Source organism: Myxocyprinus asiaticus, chromosome 10, assembly GCF_019703515.2.
Source record: "Myxocyprinus asiaticus isolate MX2 ecotype Aquarium Trade chromosome 10, UBuf_Myxa_2, whole genome shotgun sequence".
Classification (NCBI taxonomy): Eukaryota; Metazoa; Chordata; class Actinopteri; order Cypriniformes; family Catostomidae; genus Myxocyprinus; species Myxocyprinus asiaticus.
Genome location: NC_059353.1, coordinates 15,474,409 through 15,487,863, shown reverse-complemented (window position 1 = coordinate 15,487,863; position 13,455 = coordinate 15,474,409). Strand labels below are relative to the sequence as shown.

Genomic DNA, 13,455 nt, shown 5'->3' with positions numbered 1-13,455 from the left:
TAACAATGTAAATGGCACATTTTATGGCCACATATAGTGTGTTAGCGCATTAGTGTCACAGATTCAGAATGTAAACAAGACAAATTAAACATTTTCTACTGCATAAATATTACTTTAAATCATCATTGAGTGGTTAAAACAACTTATTTTACTGAACTCATGTGAATTCTCATAGAATGAGGCATAAGGTAATTGATAACACATTTCAATGCCCCATTAATTGATGCTTTACATGTAGCTCCCTCTTTTAAATGTACTTCTAAACGCCTCCCACAGCGGTGTGGCCAGTGTCTGAATGTTCAGAAACATTATACCATTGTTCAGCTGTTTAGAACTTCTTTTTACCCCTGAAAGAACAAAGAAGAACTTCTCCATAAGTACAGTATATGCAGTGCAGATTAATATATATTTATTTATTTATATTTATTACTTATTTTTGATAATACTGTTTTATTCAAAATTCTGCAAAAGGCCGGAATCTAAATTGTTCAAATGTTTGAAAATTATCTTTACTTTGGGCATTGTTTTAAGTCAAAAGGCACTTGCATTACTGTTTTAGTAGTTTAAGAATTACTTTTCCAAAAATGTGTAAAAAGTTATATTTATCATTATTGACACTTTTAAGAATATGGAATATAAGAATAAGCCAATTTTTCGGCCTGGCCGATAAATCAGTTTACACTCAACAATGCCTTTGACCTTTCACATTTCTGAATTACACCATTTTTGTATATATTTTCTTCTATCTTTGCATTATTCCTCAGGTTATTAAATTTCACCACCTCTTGCAGGTTTTATATTTCTCTCTTCTCAGCGTTTTTGTCTAAGAGTGAGAATGACAACTTTCTCTCCACCCTCTGTCACCACCCTTCTCTCTACCATTTCTTTCATTCTCTCTACCCTTTTCTCTTTGCCTCTTTGTCATTCATCACTTCTCTATCAGCGTTTCTATCTCTTTCACCCATTTTAAATTTTTACATTTCAATCACACTCTCTTTCAGCTTTTGCTCTTAAAATGTATCTATAGTCATCTTTCACTCTTTGTCTCAGAGCTATTTTTCCCATACATTAATCTACCTGACTACTCAGCCCAGACACACACATAGACGTCAATCCATCAGTCACTGAGTCAAGCAAACTCAAAGAAGCTGTTCAGTAATTCAAAGCTCAATGTGTATATTTTCCACAAAATCCAGCAAACGTTAGTTAGACAAATAAAATAATTTCAGTCACTGCAAATAATGTGCATAATTTTGTGTTCGTTTGAAGACCTTATACAGGTGCATCTCAATAAATTAGAATGTCGTGGAAAAGTTCATTTATTTCAGTAATTCAACTCAAATTGTGAAACTCGTGTATTAAATAAATTCAATGCACACAGACTGAAGTAGTTTAAGTCTTTGGTTCTTTTAATTGTGATGATTTTGGCTCACATTTAACAAAAACCCACCAATTCACTATCTCAAAAAATTAGAATACATCATAAGACCAATAAAAAAAACATTTTTAGTGAATTGTTGGCCTTCTGGAAAGTATGTTCATTTACTGTATATGTACTCAATACTTGGTAGGGGCTCCTTTTGCTTTAATTACTGCCTCAATTCGGCATGGCATGGAGGTGATCAGTTTGGGGCACTGCTGAGGTGGTATGGAAGCCCAGGTTTCTTTGACAGTGGCCTTCAGCTCATCTGCATTTTTTGGTCTCTTGTTTCTCATTTTCCTCTTGACAATAACCCATAGATTCTCTATGGGGTTCAGGTCTGGTGAGTTTGCTGGCCAGTCAAGCACACCAACACCATGGTCATTTAACCAACTTTTGGTGCTTTTGGCAGTGTGGGCAGGCGCCAAATCCTGCTGGAAAATGAAATCAGCATCTTTAAAAAGCTGGTCAGCAGAAGGAAGCATGAAGTGCTCCAAAATTTCTTGGTAAACGGGTGCAGTGACTTTGGTTTTCAAAAACGCAATGGACCAACACCAGCAGATGACATTGCACCCCAAATCATCACAGACTGTGGAAACTTAACACTGGACTTCAAGCAACTTGGGCTATGAGCTTCTCCACCCTTCCTCCAGACTCTAGGACCTTGGTTTCCAAATGAAATACAAAACTTGCTCTCATCTGAAAAGAGGACTTTGGAACACTGGGCAACAGTCCAGTTCTTCTTCTCCTTAGCCCAGGTAAGACGCCTCTGACGTTGTCTGTGGTTCAGGAGTGGCTTGACAAGAGGAATACGACAACTGTAGCCAAATTCCTTGACATGTCTGTGTGTGGTGGCTCTTGATGCCTTGACCCCAGCCTCAGTCCATTCCTTGTGAAGTTCACCCAAATTCTTGAATCGATTTTGTTTGACAATCATAAGGCTGCGGTTCTCTCGGTTGGTTGTGCATCTTTTTCTTCCACACTTTTTCCTTCCACTCAACTTTCTGTTAACATGCTTGGATACAGCACTCTGTGAACAGCCAGCTTCTTTGGCAATGAATGTTTGTGGCTTACCCTCCTTGTGAAAGGTGTCAGTGATTGTCTTCTGGACAACTGTCAGATCAGCAGTCTTCCCCATGATTGTGTAGCCTAGTGAACCAAACTGAGAGACCATTTTGAAGGCTCAGGAAACCTTTGCAGGTGTTTTGAGTTGATTAGCTGATTGGCATGTCACCATATTCTAATTTTTTGAGATAGTGAATTGGTGGGTTTTTGTTAAATGTGAGCCAAAATCATCACAATTAAAAGAACCAAAGACTTAAACTACTTCAGTCTGTGTGCACTGAATTTATTTAATACACGAGTTTCACAATTTGAGTTGAATTACTGAAATAAATGAACTTTTCCACAACATTCTAATTTATTGAGATGCACCTGTAAATGTATTTTAGTCCAATGAAGGGTTTTAATCTCCTGTGCGCAAGCAGAACTAGTGGTTTGTGGGTAATGAGTTGCAGTCATTCCTCAGACCACTGAATACTACATACTAAGTAATCAGTGGCAACGACGCAGTGAGAAGACCATTCAACACAGTGTATAGGACTCATAATTAAACAGTTAGAGGCCTAATTCGCTAGAGAATTTACCAGAACAATGTGTGAACAAGTGTGAATTGGCTTTGATACATTGAAAATAGACATTTATTGTCATCTTCTACCACAATAAATAGAAGGGTTTAGGGCATCAAGTGTTGATGTCGTTATCTTTGGGAAATGTTGATATTAGGGAAGTGCAATATACCAGTTAACGGCAAACATAAAGAGAAAAGCCATCAGATTTATTGAATGACGCTCAGTTATTATTACACAAAATCTGGATTAGCAGTCTCCCCCCCAAACAAAAGGCCAGTTAATTTATATATACAGTGTATATATATATATATATATATATATATATATATATATATATATATATATATATATATATATATATATATATTTTATTTTTTATTTTTATATTGATTGAGTACGGTATTGCTATTATTCACCCCAATTCAAAAAATGTAATTGTTAGAATTGTTGGTTTTGTGCATTAATTTCTATTTACGGGTGAGAGTGAAGCTCAATTGACATGGCATTTCAAACCTAACTAAGATATACAGTGATGAGCCAAAGCATTATGACCACTCACAGGTGAAGCGAATAACATTGATCATCTCCTAACAAGGCCACATGTCAATGTCTGGGTAGAGTAGATGGTAAGTGAACAATCAGTTCTCGTAGTCAACATGTTGAACGCAGGAGAAATGGGCAGGAGTAAAGACCTGAGTGACATCGACAAGGGCTAAATTGTTATGGCCAGATGACTGGATCAGAACATCGCTGAAATGGCAAGGCTTGTGAGGTGCTCCCGGTCAGCAGTGGTGAGTACATACCGACAGTGGTCCAAGGAGGGACAAACCACAGACAGATGACAGGGTGTTGGGTGCCCAAGGCTCATTGATGCGCAAGGGCAACGAAGGCTATCCCGTCTGGTCCGAACCGACAGAAGGTCTACTGTGGCAAAAAGCACAGTAAATTTGAATGATGGTTACAGGAGGAATGTGTCACAACACACAGTGCTTCGCACCCTGCTGCGAATGGGGCTGCGTAGCCGCAGACCGGTCAGAGTGCCCATGATGACCCCCGTCCACCATCGAAAGTGCCTACAATGAGCATGCAAGCATCAGAACTGGATCTTGGAGTAGTGGGAGAAGGTCGCCTGGTCCGATGAGCTCCCTTTTTCTTTTACATCAAGTGGATGGCCATGTAAGTGTATGCTGTTTACCTGGGGAAGTGATGCCACCAGGATGCACTGTGGGAAGACAACGAGCCGATGGAGGGAGTGTGATGCTATGGGCAATGTTATGCTGGGAAACCCTGGGTCCGGCCATTCTTGTGGACATCAATTTGACTCGTGCCACCAAACTAAACATCGTTGCAGACCAGGTACACCCCTTCAAGGCATTGGTATTCCCTGATGCAGTAGCCTTCTTTTAGCAGGATAATGCGCCCTGCCACACTGCACACATTGTTCAGGAATGATTTGAGGAACATGATGAAGAGTTCAAGGTGTTGCCCTGGCCTCTAAATTCCCCAGATCTCAATCCGATTGAGCATCTGTGGGATGTGCTGGACCAACAAGTCCGATCCATGGTGGCTCCACCTCGCAACTTACAAGACTTGAAGGATATGTTGCTAATGTCTTAGTGTCAGATACCACAGGACACCTTCAGGGGTCTTGTAGAGTCTATGCCTCAGCGGTTCAGCGCTGTTTTGGTGGCATGCGGAGGAACAACAGCATATTAGGCAGGTGGTCATAATTCTTTGTCACATCTGTGTATATTAAATACAAATTTAATTAAGTGGGGCCTGGTTAGTCAGCAAGTATTGACGCTGACTACAACTCCTGGAGTCGTGAGTTCGAATCCAGGGCTTGTTGAGTGACTCCAGCGAGGTCTCCTAAGCAACCAAATTGGTTTGGTTGCTAGGGAGGGTAGAGTCACATGGGGTAACCTCCTCGTGGTCGTTATAATGTGGTTCTCGGTGGGGCGCGTGGTGAGTTGTGCGTGGATGCAGCAGAGAACAGTGTGAAAACTCCACACGTGCTATGTCTCTGCAGTAACACGCTACGCCAGTCACTACGCCACCACGAGGACTTAGAGCTCATTGGGAATTGGGCATTCCAAATTGGGGAGAAAAAGGGGAGAGAGAAAAAACAGTCCGATGGATACCAATTATAGTATCATGAATTCCTCTCATAGCTCTGTGAATTTATCTAAATAAGGGGGCAAAGTTTGAGTGGCTTTGCAATGGCAATTGTCAAGTGTGAGTGGTTCTCATCAGTTGGTTATTTACAGAAATCGCTGAGTTGTACAGAATTTGGATGACAGTGGAGAGACGGGCACTACGCTGAGGGAGATACAGGAAGAGCCAGCACACAGCTGCACAGTCGTAGTCCCTGACTTCACACAGCCCTGCATGCTCCAGCACTTCCTGTAGGGGCGCTCCGACCTCCTGCACCACTTCCTGCCCAGCGCTGGATCAACAAGCATGGACAAGAGCAGGAAGTTAGACTAAAAGGTGTGCAGAAGGGTGTATGCAAGTATGTTTGGCCGAGTCTGTGGGTCGCAAGGATCATCAGGAAACATATAGAACAGATAAAAAGAGACAAAAACAAAGGTAGGGAAAGTCAGTGGGAGAAAGAGAGTGACAGGTGAAAAAGTCTGAACATCCTAACAGACAAAAGCTAGCATGTTTACACATCCCACAGGGGTTTGAGACAATGGCAGGAAACTCAGGACTTCCCATCCTCAAGGTCTGAGGAACTACAGAATGACTATGACCTTTTCCAGCTAAGACAGCAAACAGAGGCTGCTGGGCTCTGGAGATGGGCACAACAGTACAAGGCATTCCAAAGGAACACATGATATCACTGCAGATGACCCAAATAACATGCCACTACATTTCCTCTTGGTCTAAAGCACAGGAAGTGCCTTGACGATGTACACTGGCATATAAAGATAGTATATTTGCCGTTCATGGAGGCCGATTACTGATTAATGTTTTTTTAAAAGCTCCATTTAAACCATGGGGGTGGTTTGGTTCAGCGATAAATGACGATGGCTGTAGCACCACAGACAAAATAAATTATTTTAAATTTGTAAGAGATTATACAGTACAAATTGTAAGTGGTGTGTAATACAACAAAGACATAACATCTATCTACTGTACTGTGTTGTCTTCACTTGGTTTTACATGTAAAAGCAAACATAGCACAACCAGTGTCATCCACTTGTCACAAACGTTTTACTCTTGTGAGCTATGGGATTATATTTGTGCCAGTTGTTTTGAACTAACTTTTCAAGAAATGAATAAAAATATAAAATAAGAATGAATAAAAACAATCTGAAACTTAAAAAATAAATAAAATCAAAGGCAAAATTTAAACTCAGTCTTCGAATAAACAGCATCCTTTGTTAACGATATTCTCTGCTTGCGTTTGCTGATCAGGATTTACGAATGCACTGCTAGAGTTTTCAGTCACGATTCCAAAGTTTTAAGTTATGCTCCCTGAATTTTCGTTTACAGTTCTGGCACAAAACTCTCTTATGGGCAGGGCTAACTGAGATAAGTTCTCATTGGCTAGTGAGTTCTTGATTGACAGCTGTTTGACCTGGAAGAAGACAGGATTCTAACCCGATTAAGGAATTAATTATATTTGTATGGATTTAGCAAATGAGAATTCTGTCATTATTTACTTGTATGACTTTCTTCCATGGAACACAGAAGTCAAAATGTTATAATTCAGTTTCAGTACTTTTTTTTTTTCTTCTTTATTTGTTCTTTTTTTATATATACAATGAAAGTGAATGGGGACTGAGGCTGTCAGTCCCAAACTTTCTGCCTAACATTTCCTTTTGTGTTCCATGAAAGAAAGAAAGTCATACATAAGGGCTTGAAATAAAATGAGGCTATGAGTAATGACATAAGCCATTTTTTAACAATGTTTTAAGAGTAGCCATATCCACATTCTAGAAAATCATTTTAGAAGTAATCAAAAAACTAATAATATAAAACAAATACATTAATAATTTAGATCAGCCATTTGTTACATTGGAGTTCAAAGTCATTTGTAGTGTTTAACTATAATCTCTTTTCCTTTTCTTTTAACAGGACAAACAAAATTCTTATGACCCAGATGATGGAATGGTGGAACCTGAGATCCATTGCCCCTTATCAGACTAGAATCTTGCTATTCTGCACAATAAATACATCCCCTGACATCACCTTTGAACAGTGTTGGGGAGTAACGGAATACATGTAACAGGATTACATATTTAAAATACAAAATATAAGTAACTGTATTCCACTACAATTACAATTTAAATCATTGGTATTTAGAATACAGTTACATTCAAAAAGTATTTTGATTACTGAAGAGATTACTTTGCATTTTATTGTCATTTGTTTCATTTAATATTTAGTCCATTCAGATGGAAAACATTTATACAAATAAATGATGCGATCCAAAGTGCATTTGAACAGCGGTGAAACACTTTCTTATGATGTGTTACATTCATACGAGCAAAGTAAGTTTGAAGTAAGTTTGGAGCAGAAGAAATAGAAATAAACCTTGTGTAAATTGTCAGCTTTACGCTAAGCTAAAATGCTATTTCTAGCCATTTTACATGCACATGTTACCAAGCATGATCATATTTGTTTATCAAGAAAATTCACGTTAGATCATAATTACTTTTTTTCTAGTAAGATCTTTGATATTAGGGCAAAAATCATATTCTTGATAATAATTTTTTGTATTGTTTTCCTGTAAAAATATCTAAAAATCCTTAAAACAAGATCAATTAGATTAATCTTGTTTTAGAAACAACACTGCATAAGATATTTATGTTTTTCAGAGAATGTATTTTAACGTGTATTTTGTCTTACTGTACTGGCAGAGTTTTTATAGTCAAAACAAGTGAAAAAATCTACCAGTGCTGAAGAAGTAATCCAAAGTATTTAGAATACGTTACTAACCTTGAGTAATTTAATGGAATACGTTACAAATGACATTTTACAGCATGTATTCTGTAATCTGTCGTGGAATACATTTTAAAAGTAACCCTCCCAACCCTGCCTTTGAATGACCTGGATCTCCAGACACTATTATACAATGATATTATGCAGACTATGTTCTACTAAATATGTTTTGTGTTCTAGATTCAAACAAACACAATTCACAAGTACACAAACAGTTACAATTTATTAGACTACATTAGACGCTAGTCTCTGACTAGTATCCCGACAAATAAATGTTAATGCCTGATATTGCACTCAGTACCACGTACTATAGAATGCATACTTGGAAACGAAAGCTTATGTTACAGATACATCACTAGGAAGGCTACATTATATTAACATCCTTTATGCTTATAAAAATACCTGAGACCACTTGAAGTTTATAGACCAATTATAATAGTGTATTTGTACAGAACTTTATCTCTAGACCAGAAACAGGTGAGTTTTATAGATGATAAATTATGACTGACATCTGATGTCTGAAAATGAACATGAATGATCATTCTCTAGCTTGAGTGTGCACTTATCGATGCTTGAGGTGAAGACATTTAAAATGATATATGGTTTGTCCAGATTAATTAAATTGTACAGTACCAGTTAAATCTAAAGTACAGGAACACTGAATAAATAAAAAGAAACAAGTCCTTAATGTGTTGGCGTCCTCATGAATGTTCAATTATAAATGGGGTAACACATTAAAAAATATGTATATTATTATTATTTTTTATTTTTTTGGTCTATATTATTTATTGTTTTATTGTCTGTATATTGTGTAAAATGTGTGTATTATGTAATATGGATACTGTGTATTATGTGTACATATTGTTCAGTGAGTGTTGTGTATTCTGTATATCTTGTTACTACATGACTGCAATGTTGACGGAACTGCACTAATAAAGTGATTTGATTTCCACAAAAATTGTAATCAAGTTTAATCCATTCAAACTTTAAAATCAATCACTAAGCTGGTTTGTTAAAAGTCACATTTTGAAGCACTATTTAAAATGTCTTTCAACAAAAACATTTGGATTGAATACCCTTGCAATGCAATACCCTTGAAGGTCTACATCCTGTGAAAACAAGCTCCATGCTTGATTGCGATTTTCATAATCTGTTTAAATTCTTCAGAATTAATAATAATAATAATAATAATAATAATAATAATAAAGTGGGAATTGTGATGGTTTGAGTGCATGTGCTGACAATGGGGTAATTAAGTGTGTTTTCATGGTGACGGCATTCGTCAGTGCTGCTCCGGAAATCTTATCGCAACAAAATTTTAGGAGAAAAAAAAATACAGATATAATACAAAAGCAAACGCCTAAATATATATCACTAAATATTAATGAATTATAAAGATGCTTGCAGATTCTCGCACATTTACATGAACCAGAGCCCCTTCCACTGACTGACCTCTTCTTCCAGGTCAAAGAGCTGTCAATCAAGAACTCACTAGCCAATGAGAACTCATCTCAGTTAGCCCCGCCCATATAAGAGTTTTGTGCCAGAACTGCAAATGAACTGAAAACTTTGGAATCGTGACTGAAAACTCTAGCAGTGCATTTGTAAATCCTGATCAGCAAACGCAAGCAGAGAATATCGTTAACAAAGGATGCTGTTTATTTGAAGACTGAGTTTAAATTTTGCCTTTGAGTTTATTTTATTTTCCATTTCAGATTGTTTTTATTCATTCTCATTTTTTTTTTTTTTTTATTCATTTCTTGAAAAGTTACGTTCAAAACAATTGGCACAAATAGAATCTCATAGTGAGCCAGTTTATTTGAATGAATCTGTCAAAAAGACTCCAAAACGTATGCATTCAACGGTATGTTTAAATTATTCTAACAAATCATTCAATGAATCTGTCAGAACAGTTTCTGTGTAAACCTCTGACTCACATAATGGAAAGTCATTATAACTTTCATTCATGTCAGACTCAAACACAAAACTGTTACTGTTTACTTAAGGTTCCTGAGACTAAAATCAGAATATACAGGTGTATCTCAATAAATTAGAATGTCATGGAAAAGTTAATTTCAGTAATTCAACTCAAATTGTGAAACTCGTGTATTAAATAAATTCATTGCACACATACTGAAGTAGTTTAAGTCTTTGGTTCTTTTAATTGTGATGATTTTGGCTCACATTTAACAAAAACCCACCAATTCACTATCTCAAAAAATTAGAATACATCATAAGACCAATAAAAAAAACATTTTTAGTGAATTGTTGGCCTTCTGGAAAGTATGTTCATTTACTGTATATGTACTCAATACTTGGTAGGGGCTCCTTTTGCTTTAATTACTGCCTCAATTCGGCGTGACATGGAGGTGATCAGTTTGTGGCACTGCTGAGGTGGTATGGAAGCCCAGGTTTCTTTGACAGTGGCCTTCAGCTCATCTGCATTTTTTGGTCTCTTGTTTCTCATTTTCCTCTTGACAATACCCCATAGATTCTCTATGGGGTTCAGGTCTGGTGAGTTTGCTGGCCAGTCAAGCACACCAACACCATGGTCATTTAACCAACTTTTGGTGCTTTTGGCAGTGTGGGCAGGTGCCAAATCCTGCTGGAAAATGAAATCAGCATCTTTAAAAAGCTGGTCAGCAGAAGGAAGCATGAAGTGCTCCAAAATTTCTTGGTAAACAGGTGCAGTGACTTTGGTTTTCAAAAAACACAATGGACCAACACCAGCAGATGACATTGCACCCCAAATCATCACAGGCTGTGGAAACTTAACACTGGACTTCAAGCAACTTGGGCTATGAGCTTCTCCACCCTTCCTCCAGACTCTAGGACCTTGGTTTCCAAATGAAATACAAAACTTGCTCTCATCTGAAAAGAGGACTTTGGACCACTGGGCAACAGTCCAGTTCTTCTTCTCCTTAGCCCAGGTAAGACGCCTCTGACGTTGTCTGTGGTTCAGAAGTGGCTTAACAAGAGGAAAACGACAACTGTAGCCAAATTCCTTGACACGTCTGTGTGTGGTGGCTCTTGATGCCTTGACCCCAGCCTCAGTCCATTCCTTGTGAAGTTCACCCAAATTCTTGAATCGATTTTGCTTGACAATCATAAGGCTGCGGTTCTCTTGGTTGGTTGTGCATCTTTTTCTTCCACACTTTTTCCTTCCACTCAACTTTCTGTTAACATGCTTGGATACAGCACTCTGTGAACAGCCAGCTTCTTTGGCAATGAATGTTTGTGGCTTACCCTCCTTGTGAAGGGTGTCAATGATTGTCTTCTGGACAACTGTCAGATCAGCAGTCTTCCCCATGATTGTGTAGCCTAGTGAACCAAACTGAGAGACCATTTTGAAGGCTCAAGAATCCTTTGCAGGTGTTTTGAGTTGATTAGCTGATTGGCATGTCAAAATTTTCTAATTTTTTGAGATAGTGAATTGGTGGGTTTTTGTTAAATGTGAGCCAAAATAATCACAATTAAAAGAACCAAAGACTTAAACTACTTCAGTCTGTGTGCAATGAATTTATTTAATACACGAGTTTCACAATTTGAGTTGAATTACTGAAATAAATGAACTTTTCCACGACATTCTAATTTATTGAGATGCACCTGTATACATACTGGTTGCTCATATAACAACATGTAGTTGGAGTTCACACAATCACAACAGAGAGCATACAAAACATAATTCAGAAATAAACTTTTTGCATTCATCTTCCCAAGTACCCTCCCTGCCAGTTGTGTTTGTGGCAATTTATGCACTGGAGATGAAGAAAAGACCCAGAGAGTTAAATACTTTAAGAATTATTTATTAGCAGCAGATACGAAGGAAAAAGTAAGTTTATAAGATGGAGTTTACTGAGGGACTGATGACTGCAGAGCGGCAGAAGATGCACTGTAGTTAGAGAAGACTCTTACCAGCTCACGTGGTAGGAACATGTCTTCCTGTCTGGCCACAACCAGACACACACTGTCCCCCTGCTTAGTACTACGTAACATGGCCACCAGTTCCTCCTGAGTAAAACCTGTGATGTCCACACCGTTCACCTGAAAACACGTATGACTGCATTACACTGATTGCAATGAATTCCATATGCAACAACACATTGGCATTATAATTGTTTTGTATTCAGCCTGTGAGCATTCTCAAATTACATTGAAAACACCACTGAGAAAAATAGATATCAAAAATATTTAATTAGAATAAAAAAAACAACGTTCATTTAAAGCAGTCTATGCACATTGCTATATAATGTTAAAACGTCATCATACTCCAGAGAAGACACTCACTTCCAGGATCCTGTCACCTGACTGCACACGGCCATCTCTGACAGCAGCTCCTCTGGGCAGGATGTTTTTGATGAGGATGGGGCCAGGTCCATGCACTGAAGAATCTCTGGTCACAACCGTGAAGCCCAGACCTTCAGGACCTACAAAGAGATTGCACAAAGGTAGTACTAAAGTCTCCTATTTGTGTACAACCATCTGATAAATATCTTAAAGGGGTCATGACGTACTCTTTTTATATATAAATTATATATATATAATTGTATTATTTTCCCTTTGGTCCACAATGTTAGTAAAGTTTTTTTTGTTTTGTTTTTTGCACCAAAACAGTCAAAATTTAGTGATATGTGATCATTTCCAAGATGTCTCTGGCCCTCTGTCTGAAATGCTCAGTTCTGGCCTCAGAGTCTCCTTTAAACTTCAATGTAAACGCCCATTGTTATGTTTGGCTAACATCATGCAGACCCTCAAATACAGCTATAAATGTTTAAAATTCAATCGGAAGAAAATGAACCAGCTTCGCAATGAAAAAACTACATTTCACATAACATTTCACACAAACCCAATAAACTGCATCCGAATATAAACTGTTCACTCAAGCACAGCAGCACCATACACTATAAATATCAATCAGTCATGGCACATAAAAACATTCATGAAAGGAATTGGTTACTTTGGTTACGGTTTTGCGATCGGTTCCGAAAGTGTTTTTAACTGCCCCATCTTTTAATACCAGATACTTTGCAAAGCTTGAATCATATTGTGACTGGTTCACAAGCAATCAACACAAAAAAACAATATAAAACACGCTGAAATGAGCCGAACACACATACAGTACAATCCACGCTGAAATATGCTGAACACACAATATACAATCAACAGTGAAACATGACGCATACACACATAATACAAGGTGAAACATGATGTGCGCACATATCATCATTCACTGATGTGATCATGAACTTTGTTAAACTTCAGTCACTATTTCCTAATGTTGGGATGCTTCAACAGATGCCAAAGCAGAGACGCTGGTCTTCACACGCACGACATTTCACATCTCACACCTGTATAATATGGAGGAGACATGGTTCTCCTAGTCAGCAGCAGCAATGGAATGGATCAGAAAAGACACGTTTTTAAAAGTTACGCTTGTTCCACTCTTGAAATGCG

General features: G+C 37.8%; 1 protein-coding gene across 1 annotated transcript in view; it reads right to left on the bottom strand.

The window, feature by feature from the left end:
- The window catches only part of LOC127447162 (partitioning defective 3 homolog B-like), a 502,153-nt gene that overhangs the window by 265,389 nt on the left and 223,309 nt on the right, over positions 1-13,455 (bottom strand). The window contains exons 10-11 of the mRNA XM_051708779.1: positions 12,289-12,428; positions 11,917-12,045 (exon numbers count right to left, since the gene is read on the bottom strand). Coding sequence (XP_051564739.1) covers positions 11,917-12,045; positions 12,289-12,428 — 269 coding nt within the window. The remainder of the gene's footprint in view (positions 1-11,916; positions 12,046-12,288; positions 12,429-13,455) is intronic.